Below are 15,804 nucleotides of genomic sequence, written 5' to 3'. Positions count from 1 at the left end.
CTTCAAAATGCACCAGTGAAAGACTCTAATAATAACTGGTCAAAAAAATGCAAATATGTTGTCTTTTACTTTCTACTCTAACAATATAGGGTCATTTATTGCTTTTCAAACTGTCACACATTCTTTCATTTTCCTGTAATTGATGAGAAAGCTGGTTGGCTGATTTTTAATTCTTGACTGGAAAAGAGGGCTGTGATATCTTTCTAAGAGTCATTCCTCTTTAGTACTCTGGGGGTTGGGAGTTTTGGGAAAGAGGAGGAAATTGCACAGCTTTGGGATAATTTTTTTTTTAAGATTTTATTTATTTATTCATGAGGGACACACACACACACACACAGAGGCAGAGACACAGGCAGAGGGAGAAGCAGGCTCCATGAAGGGAGCCTGATGTGGGACTCGACTCGATCCTAGGACTCCAGGACCACACCCTGGGCCGAAGGCGGCACTAAACCGCTGAGCCACCCAGGGATCCCCGGGAGAATTTTTTAGAACTCTTCATTTCTGGTCTCTCATAGAAGGGCTCACCCGACTCACAGAGATCTGAGATGAAGGGATCTAAGTCTCCACAGTAATGGCCAACCACCCTATTTCTGGTAAACTGCCATAGATTATACCTGTGATCCCCTAGTCCACTGCTAGAGTGACAAGTTGAGCTAAGGAATTGCTGAGATCCAACCCAGGCAGATGAGAGAGGAAGGGGAATGGGGAAAGGGTAGCCACTCCTTCCGTGCTTTACTTGCATAGCCTCACCTCCAAGTAGCTGGGGAGCTGGTCACTTCTTACAAAGAGCTAGAAGAGCCTCCCTGAGAAATTCATAAGAGTTCTGTTAAGTCTTAACCCTGGAAAAAGACACCGAGAAAAATCAAAGCAAAACTTTCTAACTCTGTTGATGTTACCTTCTTTCTCCCACATTTGGTGGCATTTGGAATACTCAGTCTAGAAGTCATTTAGTAGGTAGGACACACCACCATATTTAACTTCTTTTATGATGAAAGTCTCCTTAGGAAACAAGAATATCCTAGCAAATATATCGCATAGGATGATTGCCTATAAAGATTTATGAAACATAAAATATGCCGTTCTAAACTGTGGCTAGAGATTTAAACTACCCTCTCTCTAGCAGTCAGATTTTTGATTGCCATAAGAAATATTCCTACAGAAAAAAATAGAACTGAAATATCATCTGCTTTTCAAAGATACCTATCTAAAGGAGATATTACCAAGAGTATCTGGATAGCAAGACCATCTAATTTTTTTCTTTTTTAGTCTAACATCAGAAATGTAGAAATGCCTTTCTTCTTTTCTATAAAAGTACAAACAGTCTGCTTCTCTAATGAAGCTCAATGTTCATCTCAAAATTTCCTAAATCACACAGGCCATTTTGCATTGTATCAGAACAATCTGTAGTCTGACTCTACCCGTCATAGAAGATTTTCAATGATGTGGCAGTAGAGAAATGGGTGTCTGATAATTCCCACCCCATTTTAGGAAACTTTCCCTCACTTCACATCTCTTCAAAGAGTCTCCACCTATTTTGTTCAGAAATGACTTAGTACAGAGCGATAAGAATGAGCACTGTAGTGACTTAAACATTTGGCCATGTTTCTTCTAAGCCAGACTGGTGTTGAGAAAGAAACAGAATCAGGGAGTTGTGGAAGATAATTCTGGAGCTGGATGATGAGCTGGCAATGTGGAACCTCGGAGGTGAAGCAGGTGGTGAGGTTTGTGCATATGTGTGTATATTTCCCTGGACATAGAAGAAAGGCATTCTCACTTTATTCCCCCTTCCTGGGTGCTTTCGCAGGAGAACATCTGGTGTAGCTGGAAGATCTAGGAGATCTTCAATGGAGACAGAGTGGCAAGATAGAAGATTTGGGATATACTTATACTAATAGAATTACTCATTACTCACCTGAAATTCAAATTTAATAGGGTGTGCTACACTTTTGTTTGCCAAATCTAGCAACCGTAAGTAAAAAGCAGAGAGAATCCTGGCCCTGAGCTGAGCAGGTGCAAACTCTACTTTGGTCAGGGGCTCCTGGGTCTTTTTGTCTCAATGTGTTGAGGGTATACTGATTATTAAATTATATTTGACATCGGGAGGAAAAAAATCACCTTTGCTGATATTCATAGGTACTGGTAAAGTACAAAATAGAAGAAAAGAAATAACAGTGAGTGATATTTTGCTATGTAAAAGTGATTTTTTCACTCACTTATGAAGAGTGCCTTCCTTTAATTATTGCTATTTAACATTTTTTTTTATCTGTACAAAATTAATTCTATTTCTGGCTTTATTGGAAAGCCGGAAATTAACTTCTATGTTTGGTCTTCTGGTTGCTTTTTCTTTCTGCAGAAAAACTGGGAAAAATACCCCTTTCATGCAGGTACAATCATTGGGTTCATCTTTTATTTTTTGAACTTATCTTTTAATCAGTTTTGTGTCTCAAATGACACCAGAAGCTTTATAATGATGAGAAATGAGTTGCCTCTATAATAAGGTCCCCAAGGGGCTTAGTACAGATGTGTGCCTCGAGAGCACATATAAATATGCTTTCTCCATCCATATAAATACGCTTTCTCCTTGAGATCCAACAAAAGGAAGTGTATGGGAATCACTACTCAATGGGTCATTTCATAGGGTGTGGCAGATCCAGAAATCCTTCCACAGTTTCTCATAAACATGGAATTATGACAAATATCTTTTATCCTTTTTCAGATTTAAACTATGAAAAAGTAGAAAAAGACTAGAATACTAATTCATTTTGAAAGTTAGAGATTTTTGTCTCATGCATTACAGCTGATTTGGTATGATGGTGAACGGTAAAAAAGGCATGCCTGCCACGTAGAACTGGTGTCCTTGGGGATTTTGTCACCTTCAAAATATATTAAGCATTCAGAATATTAGTTGTTTGGTAATTATTTAGAAATAAAATGGGTTCATACTTTGGCTGTGTTCTAGCCAACTGGAAATGCATAGTTCCAACAATCAGAATAATGACATAGTTTTTTCTTATACTCAGACTGATCAAGTGCTCACTTTCATAGTGGGGATGATAACTACCAGATTCACATTAAATAGGACTCTATTTTTTCTAATCAATACTCAAAAATCTTCTCTGCTAAGCTCTCCTGCTTCAATCAGTTTCATTACTGCTTTTTAATGAATAATTACATACTTGAATTTTCAACAATTTTTAAAAGTTTTTTAGCCTTGACCATTCTCTTGGGGACCTATCGCTAATCAGTATTTTTAGGGGGTTAACCTTTTTAATTGATGCCTAAGATTATAGTTGGGTTAACACTTGATGGTCTTTCACAGTCATATACAAGCATGACCTAAACAGGAGAATGAGTAATTCTATTCCATTGAGGAATACTGTCACTATACAATTGTGTCTAATAATAGGTCGGTCTAACATAAACATTAACATAAACATGAGATGTTCAGAATTTTCAGTGCAGATATTTTTTAATTTTACTTATTTTATTTTTTAATTTTTATTTATATTATTTCTGATGAGTGATGGTAGATTGGGATGACAAAAATTAAGACATTAAAGTGTTTTGGCTTTTGAGCACTGTGAAAATTCAGGCCATAAATGTAGTAATAATATGTAATAATAGAAAGTTATTTTTAATGAACATTTTACTTTAATGGCATGTTACATAACATATTTCCTGTGGTTTTCACATGTTTTTTCATGGTCTCAAATTTTAAGATAGCTTATCAAATTTTCTGGAAACAAAGTTCTTGAGTTTTTAGGACAGAAGACAATCAGCACACATTAAAAACATATATCCATCCCTCACTGCATTTCTCTGCATTGTTTGCTTCTGTCTCCATTGTTAAAAACAAAACCACTGGCCCAGAAGGGCATCAGTTAGGCCAGTTAGGCCGAGTTTGTAAACTGGGGCTTACTTGTTAATCTAATTGCAGTTTCAACCTCCCCCAGAAATGTGGTCTTAACTGGTCAGTCAGGAATTTTTGAGTGGGCGCCAATGAGTCTGCCACAGAGAAAGATGAAGTAATTCTGCATGATAAGACCCTCTTGCTTTGACTTTTAGGGGAAAGCAGCCTTGCCTACAACAATCCTCTTTTGCTAATACAGGTCTTGCTCTCTTCTCCGGCTATAAAAACCTTCCATTTTGTACAACTCCTCTGCGCTCCCTCTACTTGCTAGAAGGGGTGCTGCCCATTCATGAATCATTTCATAAAGCCAATGAGATCTTCAAATTTACTTGGTTGAATTTTTGTTACTTAACGCCTTAAACTTCTGTCTTATGGAGAACAATATCTCATAGCATCTGCGCTGGGATTTTATCTGTCACTAAATAGGAGTCATAGAGGCAGGGATGTTTTCCTTCCTCCTTCTTCCAACCCACCCCCATACTGGTGAGTTTATGGATTTTTGTGTCTGACGTTTACTTGTTTTTTCCTACTACCTTATGGTGAATCCTCAGACCAGTACACTGCTTTTGTTTTTTGTTTTACATGAAGATTGAAAAATCCAAATGCCATCTAAGAAAGGTAAAGGTTTCCATGAACAAAATTAACCATATCGTTTCACTGCTTGTCTTTAATATCATAGACTGTGGCATGACATACAAAGAATTTTCTCTGCAACTTCAAAACTGATCCTTGAAGAAAGACAACCAGCTTTCTTTTGCCGTCTCCAAATAAACGTAATGACTTCTTAATGAGCTCCTTAAGATCAATAGCTTCTGATTGCTCCTGTGGCTTGTCTATCATTTTGGTTTGTCTTTTATCTCCAGTATTTAGCTAGTTACTGGATTCTACAACTGCAATTATTTAAGTTACTAACCCTTGTCCTGCTCACCTCCATCCCATAAATCCCATTTCCTGGTCTGCCCTTCCTTTCCTTGTCTTAAACTCTTTACCCTATATTCAGGACCAAACATCTTTGGGTAGGCAGAACACTGGGAGTTCGTGTTAAATTTGGAAATGGAAATACAGTCTTCCCTGTAGCTGAACTGCCCTTGTCTATTTATGTCTGGATTTGCATCCAGTCTTCTTCCTTGTTTCTGACCCCCAAGTCCCCATCTCACAACGGATTGTGATTGGTGAGTCCCCATCGTGCTGTTCTCTGTGCACCTTAACTGCTATCACACTTCTCACTGGTGAAACACGCTGCTTTCCGAATTTAAATTTGTTCAGTGTGGTTGTCCTTTCCCATTCCAGCAGGCAGATCTAAGTTTACAAATGACGTTCACTTTGATAAATCAGTTCTTCTATACTGGGTTAGTCTTGAGACATGGCCTTCTTGGTCAGGGACCTTAGTAAAATTTACAGAGACTCCATTCTTTTTTTGTCAAAAGCATCAAATTTAAAAGGTACATAAGGAATTACAGGATCTCCTTGATTTTTTTGGTTGGTATATACAGATTATGGCAATAACTAAATGTCTTTATTCACATGTTTTTAGTAACTATTTAGTCTCTCCATATTATCAACCTTCATTTAGTCTTGATGAACACTTCAGCCCCTAAGATTGCTCTGTTTTTGTTTTTTTCTTTTAATTTCTTAGTTCTAGGCACCTGGGTGGCTCCCAGTGGTTGCACATCTGCGTTTGGCTCAGGTTGTGATCCTGGAGTCCCACATTGGGCTTCTCCCTCTGCCTATGTCTCTGCCTTTCTGTTGCTCATGAATAAATAAATAAAAATCTTAAAAAATAATTTCTTAGTTCTGTGCATTTTTTTTTTTGTCTTGCATTAAAAGTGGACTCATGACTTTCACTGTTTTCTCTGCCTATCAACTCCTGGGCAGGGCTTTTTAATATAATTTAAAATTAAAAATGGCAGGCTCATCATTGAACTTTATATTCTGCCAAAACAGAAGAAACATTCTCAGGTTGTGTCCTGAGTTTGAAGATCTGATAACATCTACATTTATGGGAATACAGGCAATTAACTGTATGTTCTTTCTACCAACACATATCCCAGCTAGGTTCCATAATACTGAATTATGACAAGAAAGAAAGCAGATAAAATTCGAAATAACAGTCGATTCCAGATGGTGTTTATTTAAATAACACTGTCCTTATTTTTAGACAATGCTGAAACTATGGTATTGTTTCCTTAACTTAGTTCCAGTTAAGTCACTCACCCAATATCTAACTAAGTACACTATAGTGACTGCATATAAATCTCTGTCGTGTAGGGGCACAACTAATTTGCTATTTTTGAAGCTGAGTGCTTTGTGTAGAGTCAATTAATTGTTGGAAACTTCTTTCAGAAAAACAGCGTCTTTCCTTTCCCTCGTTGCCTTATTTGAAAATAGGAACAAGACCCTGAGTGGATGAGACTAATGGTCTCCATGCGAAATGGAGAGACTCTGTCCCTGATCCTGCTGCTCAGAAACATGTGGCTGCTCCACCTTGAAAGGCTAATTCATTCTCTTTCACTTCCCCCTGCTAGAATCCTCGCAGTCGCCGAATGCCACTGGGGATTCCATTTACTTTACCTCCCAGGGGATTCCGGAGGTTCCATATTTCTCACCCAGGTCAAATTTCAAAAGAGCAGCATGGCTCTGATTACTGAACTGACATCTCATCTGACCTCTGCCTCACTGAGGAGCTGGACTTCGGAGGCTTTCAATATTCAAATTTAATTTCAGCTACCTGAGAGTGCCAGCTTCAGCAGGAATAAAAGAATACCCTGCAGCATCTGTAATTACTGATTTATTTGAATATATCCTCCAATGCAGATTATGAAGGCTTTGCTAATAAGGACTGGTGACGTTGACGTTGCTGCTTTTTTTTTTTTAAACAAGGATATTGAGAAAAGAAGGGAAGTAGAGAAGAACTAGAATTTTATTTTGCATAGACTTCTTTGAAATGATCATATTATTATTATTATTGTTCTTAGATAACTCTAAGCTTGTGCTACTTATTTCCTACAGTTATTTTTATCAAATAATACACTTGGTAGGTTGGATTTTGAGTCTTCAAAATGAACTGACTGAATCAAAGTTTTTCTACCGTTCTGGAGTTCCTCATTAGACTAGCATTGGATTTCTTTGGGCCACTGTCATATTCAGATTCCCCCCCAACCCCCCAATACATCCAACACAGAGAGGACAATAACTGTCTGTGGAATACAGGATTGAATGAAGATAAATGTCACATCGTTCTAGATGCTTTCCCACCTAATCTGTGTCCTAAACTACTTAAATCTATTATTTAAATTTAAGATTTGTTTAAAGCTAATACATGTTACTTGCTGCTGTTCATGAGAGAACTGGCAAACATTAAAATCTAAACTTACTTTTGAGACATTGATTCATACTGACACCCACTGACAAATTAGAGGCCAATCAGTCCTAAAGAATTATAATACATTCCATTCTGACTAGAAAAATACAAAACTACACTTAGTTTCAAAAACTTAAATTTGGTGCCAGTTAGAGTCATCTTTCCTACACATGCTTATTATTCAAAATAGCTGGAGCCTCTGGAAACATTTAGATTCCCCATAGTCAGAGGCAGGACCCAGAAATGTGTATTTTTTAACAGGCTCCCCCATGAGTGCTATGATCAGGCAATTTTGGTAATCAGTGAATTAGAGTTCACCAAGATGTTGCAAGATTGCTCTTGATGAATATGTGGCATTGATCTTTAAGGATCAATAAAATCTTACTGGAAACAGTTTTGGATTTTCTTGTACAGAAAATCCAGAGTGAAGTTGCAAATTTTTGATTTATGCTTTTAAAAAACCTGGACAATTTCAGGGAGGGGGAGAGAATACTACAGCTTTTTTCCCAAAGAAGAAAGCCCCCATGGAGTGAATTTAGGTTTATTTAAACACCATGACACTATGACTAATATATGGGATGAGAAAATCCATTTTCATTTCTAATTTTTCCATATGAGAACCCTTCCTGAAATTTATTATTGTTTTACTTTGGCTTATAACCTTAAAAATTAAATACTGGAAGTGTCTGTCAAATTTTGCAATTTTCCTGCTAACTGCAGTAAAAACCAGTTCCAAGAGTATAAAACAAATGTCATTTTCACGAGAGCAAAGGAACATTTGACTTTTAAATAAAAAATGTATCTGAATTCATAGTGTGGAGAAATATAAAAGTTAGTTAAATGTTAGAAAATATTGGAGACAAGAAAGAGAAAAATAAGAATAGAGATTGTGATGAGACAATATCATCATGTGCTCCATCATGCAAGATATAATGTGGAATTTTGTCAAAAAATAAAATGCTAAAGTAAATGCAATTCATATACAGGCTCTGGGAAGATAGTGAAAAACTGACATTTCAATGAAAAGAACAGGCATCTATTTTTCTTTAATTGACTTTTGGCATAAACACACACACATATACATACATCCATATACAATTAGACACTCTTCTGTACATGTGTACTTTTTCCTTGGTGTTGTTTTCCTGAGGCTTAGTCAGTTGTGACTAATGAAAAACAGAAAGGGCATTCATACATTTTTTTAAAAAAAAATCGGCATTCATACATTTTTAGTATTTCATTTACACCACTTGTGGTAAACCTAGAAAATTGCTATTATTCTGAGATCGTTTTTCTGAAGTAATCTTGTTTCTGAATCTATATCAGACTCCTACACCCACATCCCTAAAATCTATTAGAGCAAGAAGTCAATAAAAACTGAAAGATACAAAAAAAAAATTAGAAAATTTTGTAAATGTTTCCTTGTGAAATGTTCATACATAAAACATTTCACAAGCACATGTTTTGCTTTGAAACATTCAATTCATTTATAATATTTACGTGGATGAAAGTTCGTACCTGAATTTGCACTCGTAAATATTGAAGACTTTTTCCCTTATGGAAAGTAACCATGAAAAACAAGTCACAAAGAATATTAGGAATCAATAGGAAATGACTTACTCAGAAAAAAAATTAATTGCTAAATTGCAGAGGGCTTCTGTAAAGAAAAGCACACCTTTTATGCATAAAAGCTTTCTGTATAGGTAAATAACTAGTAAAAATAGTAATAATGACAAAGCACAATAATTATTTGGATATATACAAATGTATACTCTGGTATATAAGTATTTTGGAATACAGACATACATAGAGATATGTGTGTGTATAATATACATAGTGCCTATATTTCCAAGTGTTCAAAGAACTTTTGCTCTTCCTTCTTAAACATATAGTATTTCTTTACCATAATAGTAATTGCTGTTTTCTTAGGTACAGTTTATTGGAGTTTGTTCTTTTTTTTTTTTTTCAGTAATACATATTAAACTTATCTAATGTTTTTCTTTATCATACTGAATTAGTTATAATACCATAAATAAACTGGCTACATTTAATTTTAAAACTGCCAGTTACTTGATGTAGGCTTAGCTAATTGTCATGTTTATAATATTAAAATGGTTTAATTCTTCAGAAATTTTTATATTGATGGATGACACTGATTTACTGTCTCACATCAGAATTCTGGTCTACATCCTTTTCACTGAGTATCAGCTTACTCTCATAGTTGACCAACTTGCCTAGTGGGAGCCTATTTCTTTATTGTAAAACTTATGTGGGGAATGTCAAAATCATGTATTATAATAAGTGTGGCTCCTAAGTATATGGGTTTATAGTTGTGATCTATTTTGCGCTTCCAGAGGTAGGTTTCTGCGGCTCTGCATTAATTTGAAGGTAGACTAGTAAGCTTAAAATGTATGCTATAAACTCTACAGAAATCACTACAATAATAAAAAAAAGTTACAGCAAATAAGTCAACAACAACAAAAAAATCCCAACAGGAATCATTAAAAAATCCTACAAATCCAAAAGAAGAAGAAAAGAAAGAAGTAGAAAAGATGTAACAAGTAGGAAAATAGAAAGATAATAGATTTAAACCCAATAATATTAATATTCGTATCAAATATAAATGGTTTAAATGCTCTGACTAAAAAGCAGAGATAGTAAAGTTGTAAAAAGGAGACCCAACTATATGCTGCATAGAAGAAATGTATTTAAGGGCAGCCCCGGGTGGCTCAGCGGTTTGGCGCCGCCTTCAGCCCAGGGCCTGATCCTGGAGACCCGGGATGGAGTCCTGCGTCAGGCTCCCCTGCATGGAGCCTGCTTCTCCCTCTGCCTGTGTCTCTGCTCGCTCTTTCTTTCTCTCTGTGTGACTCTCATGAATAAATGAATGAAATCTTTTTTTTTAAATGAATGAAATCTTAAAAAAAAATTCTGTAGAAGAAATGTATTTAAAATATAAGGTACAAATGAGTTAAAAGTATGAAAAAAACCCCACACCAACGTAGCATTAAGCAAAAGAAAGCTGGAGAACCTCTCTTAATGCCAGTAAAGGAGATTCCAGATCAAAAAATATTTCCAGGGATAAAAAGATAATTTTCTAATCATAGTGGAGCCATTTGATCAAGTGTACATTACAGTCCCACTTATTCAGGCATCTTTTAACAGAGCTACAAAATACATCAAGCAAACACTGATATAACTGCAAGAAGAAATCAGGAACATCACAATTAGAGCTGGAGATTTCCACATTGCTTTTTCCATAATTGATAGGACAAGTAGATAGAAAATCAGTAACACAGAAAACCTGAACACTATCAAGTAACTTGGTCAACCCGACAAAAATTTTACACATGTTTCATAGAGAGATCATGAAATAAAATGCATTAATGTGCAATTGCCTAGTCTATTAAGGGAAAAATTAAAAAAATATTCACATATAATCATAAAGTCACATGCTTAATGTAAATAGAGACAAAAAAGTATTTCATCAGTACAATAGTTTGATCATATTTTAATTTATACCTCTTTCCTAAATCAATCTATACAAGGATTTTACGAGTCTAACTGTGCTTTTTTTTTTAAATATTTATTTTAGAGAGGGAGGGAGAGAGAGGGGGGATAGAGAGAGCATGCACATGTTGGGGGGAGGGGCAGATGGAGAGGGAGAGAGAGAATTTCAAGCAGACTCCTGCTGAGAGTGGAGCCCTACTCAAGGCTCAGTTCCATGACCCTGAGATCATGACCTGAGCTGAAACCAAGAGGTGGACACTTAACCAACCCAGGTGTCCCTACAAATGTGCTTTTTAGTGACTATTACACATGGATATTAGATAAGAATACTTATCTACCTTAAAATTAATTTCAAGAGCTATACAATTATGAAGTTTAAAAAGCTTCATCTTATGGAATGTATTTTCATTCTCTATGCATCAGAATGACTACTGTAAGAAAGTAAAAGGTAGAGACTGAAACAGTTATTTGCCATAAATCATGGCAAGTATTTGTCCAGGGCTCACAAATATATTTGAAGACAATTTAAAGAAAAAAAAATCCTATATCCATTCCATCTAAGATCTATTGATTAGAAAACATACCATTATGTTAGCTTCTTCTAGAAAATAATAAATGCTCCCAATTTAATTGTGACATTGTAAAATAAACCAATTTCTGAGATACTAAAATGTAAAGTGTGTGTGTGTCTGTGTGTGTTATGAGATGTTAAAAGGTAAATAGGTGTGGATTTTATCATTGAAACCTAGAAACATGTCTCCCCTAAAATGAATTTTATGTGAATTGAATTTAAACTCTGTTGACTCACTGGAATAGCCATGCCAGGCTTAATATTGCTGAGAAAATGTATCATGTACAATGTCTGACTCTTGGTTTGTCTCAGATCATGATCTCAGGGTCATGAGATCAAGCCCCGAGTTGGGCTCCACGCTCAGTGAGGAGTCAGCCTGAGATTCTCTCCCTCCTCCTCACCCTCTGCCCCTTACCCAGCTTGCATGTGTGTGTGCTCTCTTTCTAAAATTAAAACAATAAAATATTTTTAAAAAATAAAATTAATAGTGGCAAGTATTCAAACAATGATCATTTACATGTGCTTTATTAAATTTTTTTGTTTCTATTAGGTTTATAAAATATAAGCAAATTTTATTTAGGTGGATCTTAGCTAATTGAGACTATGGGAATGTTAAAGTTTTTTATTTAACATACATTTTTTCAGTTGTATATAGCCATTATTTTTAAGGCATATGTATAAATAGTTCACTAAATCAAACTTAAATACAGTTTGGTCTTCCATTTCTGGATGTTACAAACCACTTGGATCACTTACCTTATCTTTTCTTTGTTTTTCATCTTGGTATACAGTCCAGTGTTCTCCATCATTGCTGTAAGCTAGTTTGTAGGAGCCTACGAACTGTACATGACCAAAATCCTTAGCTCCTTGTGTAATAATGCCAGTTACTTTGGTAGGAACCAGCAAGTCCACCTAAAAAAAAAAAAAAAAAAGGAAAAGACATGATTTAAACAATAGAGTCCATGATAAATTTGCAAGTTTTTGAATTCAGGAGATAAAGTAACATACATGCTAAAGCCAAAAATGCACTGATTATTTGTATTTTGAAACTGATGACTGAGTCTTTTATTGGCTTACAACTTTGATTTTGCCACTGGATAAGCTTAGTTGAAAACTATTTTGACCATTTTAAAATAAAAAGTGATAGTCATTTCCGTCTACCAATCAGTTGTATATTAAACCAATTCATCTAACTGTGCAGTTTTGTAGAACTATGATTGTACAAAACTGCAGGGCTGACCTTCTTGAGATGATTGTTGTCTTTCAGAGTTAGGGCTTATAATTCAATTTGCTGACTTTACTAGTCAATTCAATAATAATAAAAATAAAGCTGCACTTGTGCACACATCAGGAATAAAAATATTATATGTATCACATTAAAGAAAAAGCCACCATTGTTTCCATGAATTTTAATCAGTTCAGGAATACATAATTAAGTAATAGTAACCACTGTTCAATGAAAATCTCTTTCAGTAAATGACAATCCTAAACATGCCTAGGAGGAAGTCAGGCATTCTTCAAAAATGAAGGAGGATTAAAGTATGAATCTATGACTTGTGGGATCTGTACTCATGATGTGTTTGTTCCTATAAACTATGCACTTATAAAACCACACACCTGTGGTAAGCATTTAATTAATCAAGACGTAATTGAAGCAAAAAGATAAAATTGGTATTTATGAAAAAAAAGAATACATAACATTGAATAAGTTAACATATTTCTTCTTTGTTCTCTAATTCATGAAGCTTTTCTTATGATGTGAATTTTTTAAAATTATAGGAATCTTTATTTTCCACGTGGACAATTCTTGTAAGAACTTTACCTTTAGGTTTATTAATGTTCCTTGATCTACAGCTTCCTCTCTCTTTCCACAATAGCCATCTACTTCCTCTTACTTCCTATGACTAAGTGTTCTGCTTACATCCTTGATCTTATCATCTTTTGCTGTTGTGATCCTATGTGTGACCTTGGTGGCTTTCAACCACTCTGTCCTTTTGTTTCTATTTCAGGTTCTCCATCCTGTGAGATGTATGTAGCCACAAATAGATAGTTGTGGGTCAGATATAGTCCATGAATGAAAAGAGAAGTCTAGGGAGAATGTGTTGAATAGACCATATTTAATGACTGTATTTAGATGCTCTTAAATAAAGATTTGGAAAAAAACTCCCAATGTTTCACAGCCTAGGAATGTTTTAAAAAGAACTCATAGGGGCTTTTCACTTTTTGGAATATTCTTAATTAAAGACATTAGACTCAAACTGGACGATAAGTAAAGACAGAAAATTACCTTTAATGCTTTATCAAAACATTTTAGAAGTTTTAGCAAAAACCATAAAGTGCTTTTATTTTTGCTATTTCCCAACCATGTATTCTATCATCTAAAATGTCTTATATGTCCCTCTGATGCAAGATGGCGGAATTATGATACCTGGGAAGGAAGCTGTTGATGCCTCACATACACCATGCGGAGTGCTTTCTTATACGTCCTCACTGAACACTTTCAACAGCCCTGCACAGTACCTTTGAGATGAGGAAACAGATGCCTAATGTAGCATGATGCATGAGCCAAAGATAAATAACGAGCAAAGGGAGGATCCTAGATTACAAATCTATCTTTGTGACTCAAAGCTCCACCATACAAATGAATTCTCACTCAATGGTTTCTTTCCATTCTCTGTGACCATTTCAGAAATTCTGAAGAATCTCAAAGCTTCTTCACCATACTCATCAAACTTACAGTAACTCTACACCCCAAACCAAACCAATGCCAGCTTTACGATACTAGAAGAGCCCTGTGTTTTAACACGAATTTCCTCTCTGTTCTTCCCCTGTCCACGGTTAAAAATACAAGTTGCTTTTGTTGTCTTAAATCCAAATATAATTGCGCAGAGACACCTAGGCATAGCCACTGGTCTTCAAAACGCTCTTAATGTCGCTGACACTCAATTAATGGGGGAAAAAAACCCCAAAACCTTACAGTATGCTAAGCCAGTGTGTTACCATCAATGCTATAAACACACAGGAACTCAAATGGTCTCCAAGAATATGAACACTTCTGAGGCTGAATTCTTTAGTCCCTAGTTTCTATGAGTCTTTAGCTAAGATGACGCAATGAAGAGTCTTATAGCATATCTCTTTTTCTGTGGTATTTGTTAAAGTCAGCTGGGTTTCCTGCTGGGTGGAGATGTTTTCTCCTTAAGTTGTGTGTCTTGGCTCTTTCTAACAGATATGTTTTTCTCCCACTCTAACTGCTCCCCTTCTTCAGCTTTTTTTTTTTTAAACTAGAAATGTTTTTCTTTTTTGTTCCAGTTAAGTCAACTTCTCTACTTAAATAGTCAGCAATCTGTTTCAAGCTGGATTTTGTCCTAAAAATTGCTACATTACACTCAGAATACCAGGCCTAAGCAAACCCCTTTTAGTGTAAAAATAATCAGCATCCCACACCTAACACGAAATTCTGCAACAGGACATGTACAGATCTCAGTCTGACACACAGACATGTCACTCTCATGTTCAGCACTCAGGATGATCCCAGAAAAGCTCATCTTCTGAATCTATGCTTACCATTGGCCCATAAGTATTTTGGCTTCTTATAGATCTTCGGAGTTAAAGTTGTACTGTAAACATGCTGGACAAAATGCCTTTAGCTATTTTAGATAGACCCTCACCTCCCAAGGTTTGGCTCGAATACAACAGGTTATTTAGGGCACTGAGCTGGCATATGGGTAGACATTTGGCTTAGCGCACTGCACTTCATGTCTGGATCTGTATTTAATGTGCCTTACATACAACAGTCTCTCAATGAAGGTTTTGGTGGATTGAGCTAAAACCACTTCTTAAGTATGTTCCATGGACAAGAACCAACCGTGGCTAAGGATGCCACAAGATACTATAGCAGAAAATGCCAGCTGTCTTTCTCTTATTTTTTTTACGTAGGATAACATCACTGGTCCACGAAATACAGTGTCACAGTTGTACCATCCAGTTTTTACTGGGAAAGGCAACTAATTAAACATCCTCTCTGATCTTCTGATTGTGAAAGGCAGTCTATTGTAGAAGGGCTGGATGGTCTGGGTCCCGAAATGACTACTCTTACTGGCTATATGCCCTTGGGGTGGCTACTTCACTTGTCTACATCTCAATTTCCTCATCTGAAAAATGAAAAGAACAATCCTCATGGGATTTTATGAGTATTCAGTGAATTAATATTTACTAAGTGTGTAAAACAACACATAGAATATAGTAAGGGGCATATAAGAATTTGGTAAGAATAAAACAATGAATAAATTTAGGGGAATACTCTTATTATCAGTCTCAGCATGTTATTAGAAACATAAATATAGAATCAAGGAAACAGGGTGGCCAGATAGTCCTACAAACAACTTCTGGATCATAGTACATGATTTATGGGTGAAATCATTTACTATTTCCTCTTAATTATATGAGAAAAAAAAA

General features: G+C 35.7%; 1 protein-coding gene across 2 annotated transcripts in view; it reads right to left on the bottom strand.

Annotated features, from left to right (window-relative positions):
• Positions 1-15,804, bottom strand: part of EDIL3 (EGF like repeats and discoidin domains 3) — a 393,873-nt gene that overhangs the window by 11,027 nt on the left and 367,042 nt on the right. For both annotated transcript variants that reach the window (XM_041753350.1, XM_041753351.1), the window contains one exon: positions 12,106-12,261. In XM_041753350.1, the coding sequence (XP_041609284.1) occupies positions 12,106-12,261 (156 nt within the window). The remainder of the gene's footprint in view (positions 1-12,105; positions 12,262-15,804) is intronic.

Source organism: Vulpes lagopus, chromosome 4, assembly GCF_018345385.1.
Source record: "Vulpes lagopus strain Blue_001 chromosome 4, ASM1834538v1, whole genome shotgun sequence".
Taxonomy (NCBI): domain Eukaryota; kingdom Metazoa; phylum Chordata; class Mammalia; order Carnivora; family Canidae; genus Vulpes; species Vulpes lagopus.
The sequence above is the reverse complement of the archived record's forward strand: the minus strand, read 5'-3'. Positions and strand labels throughout refer to the sequence as shown.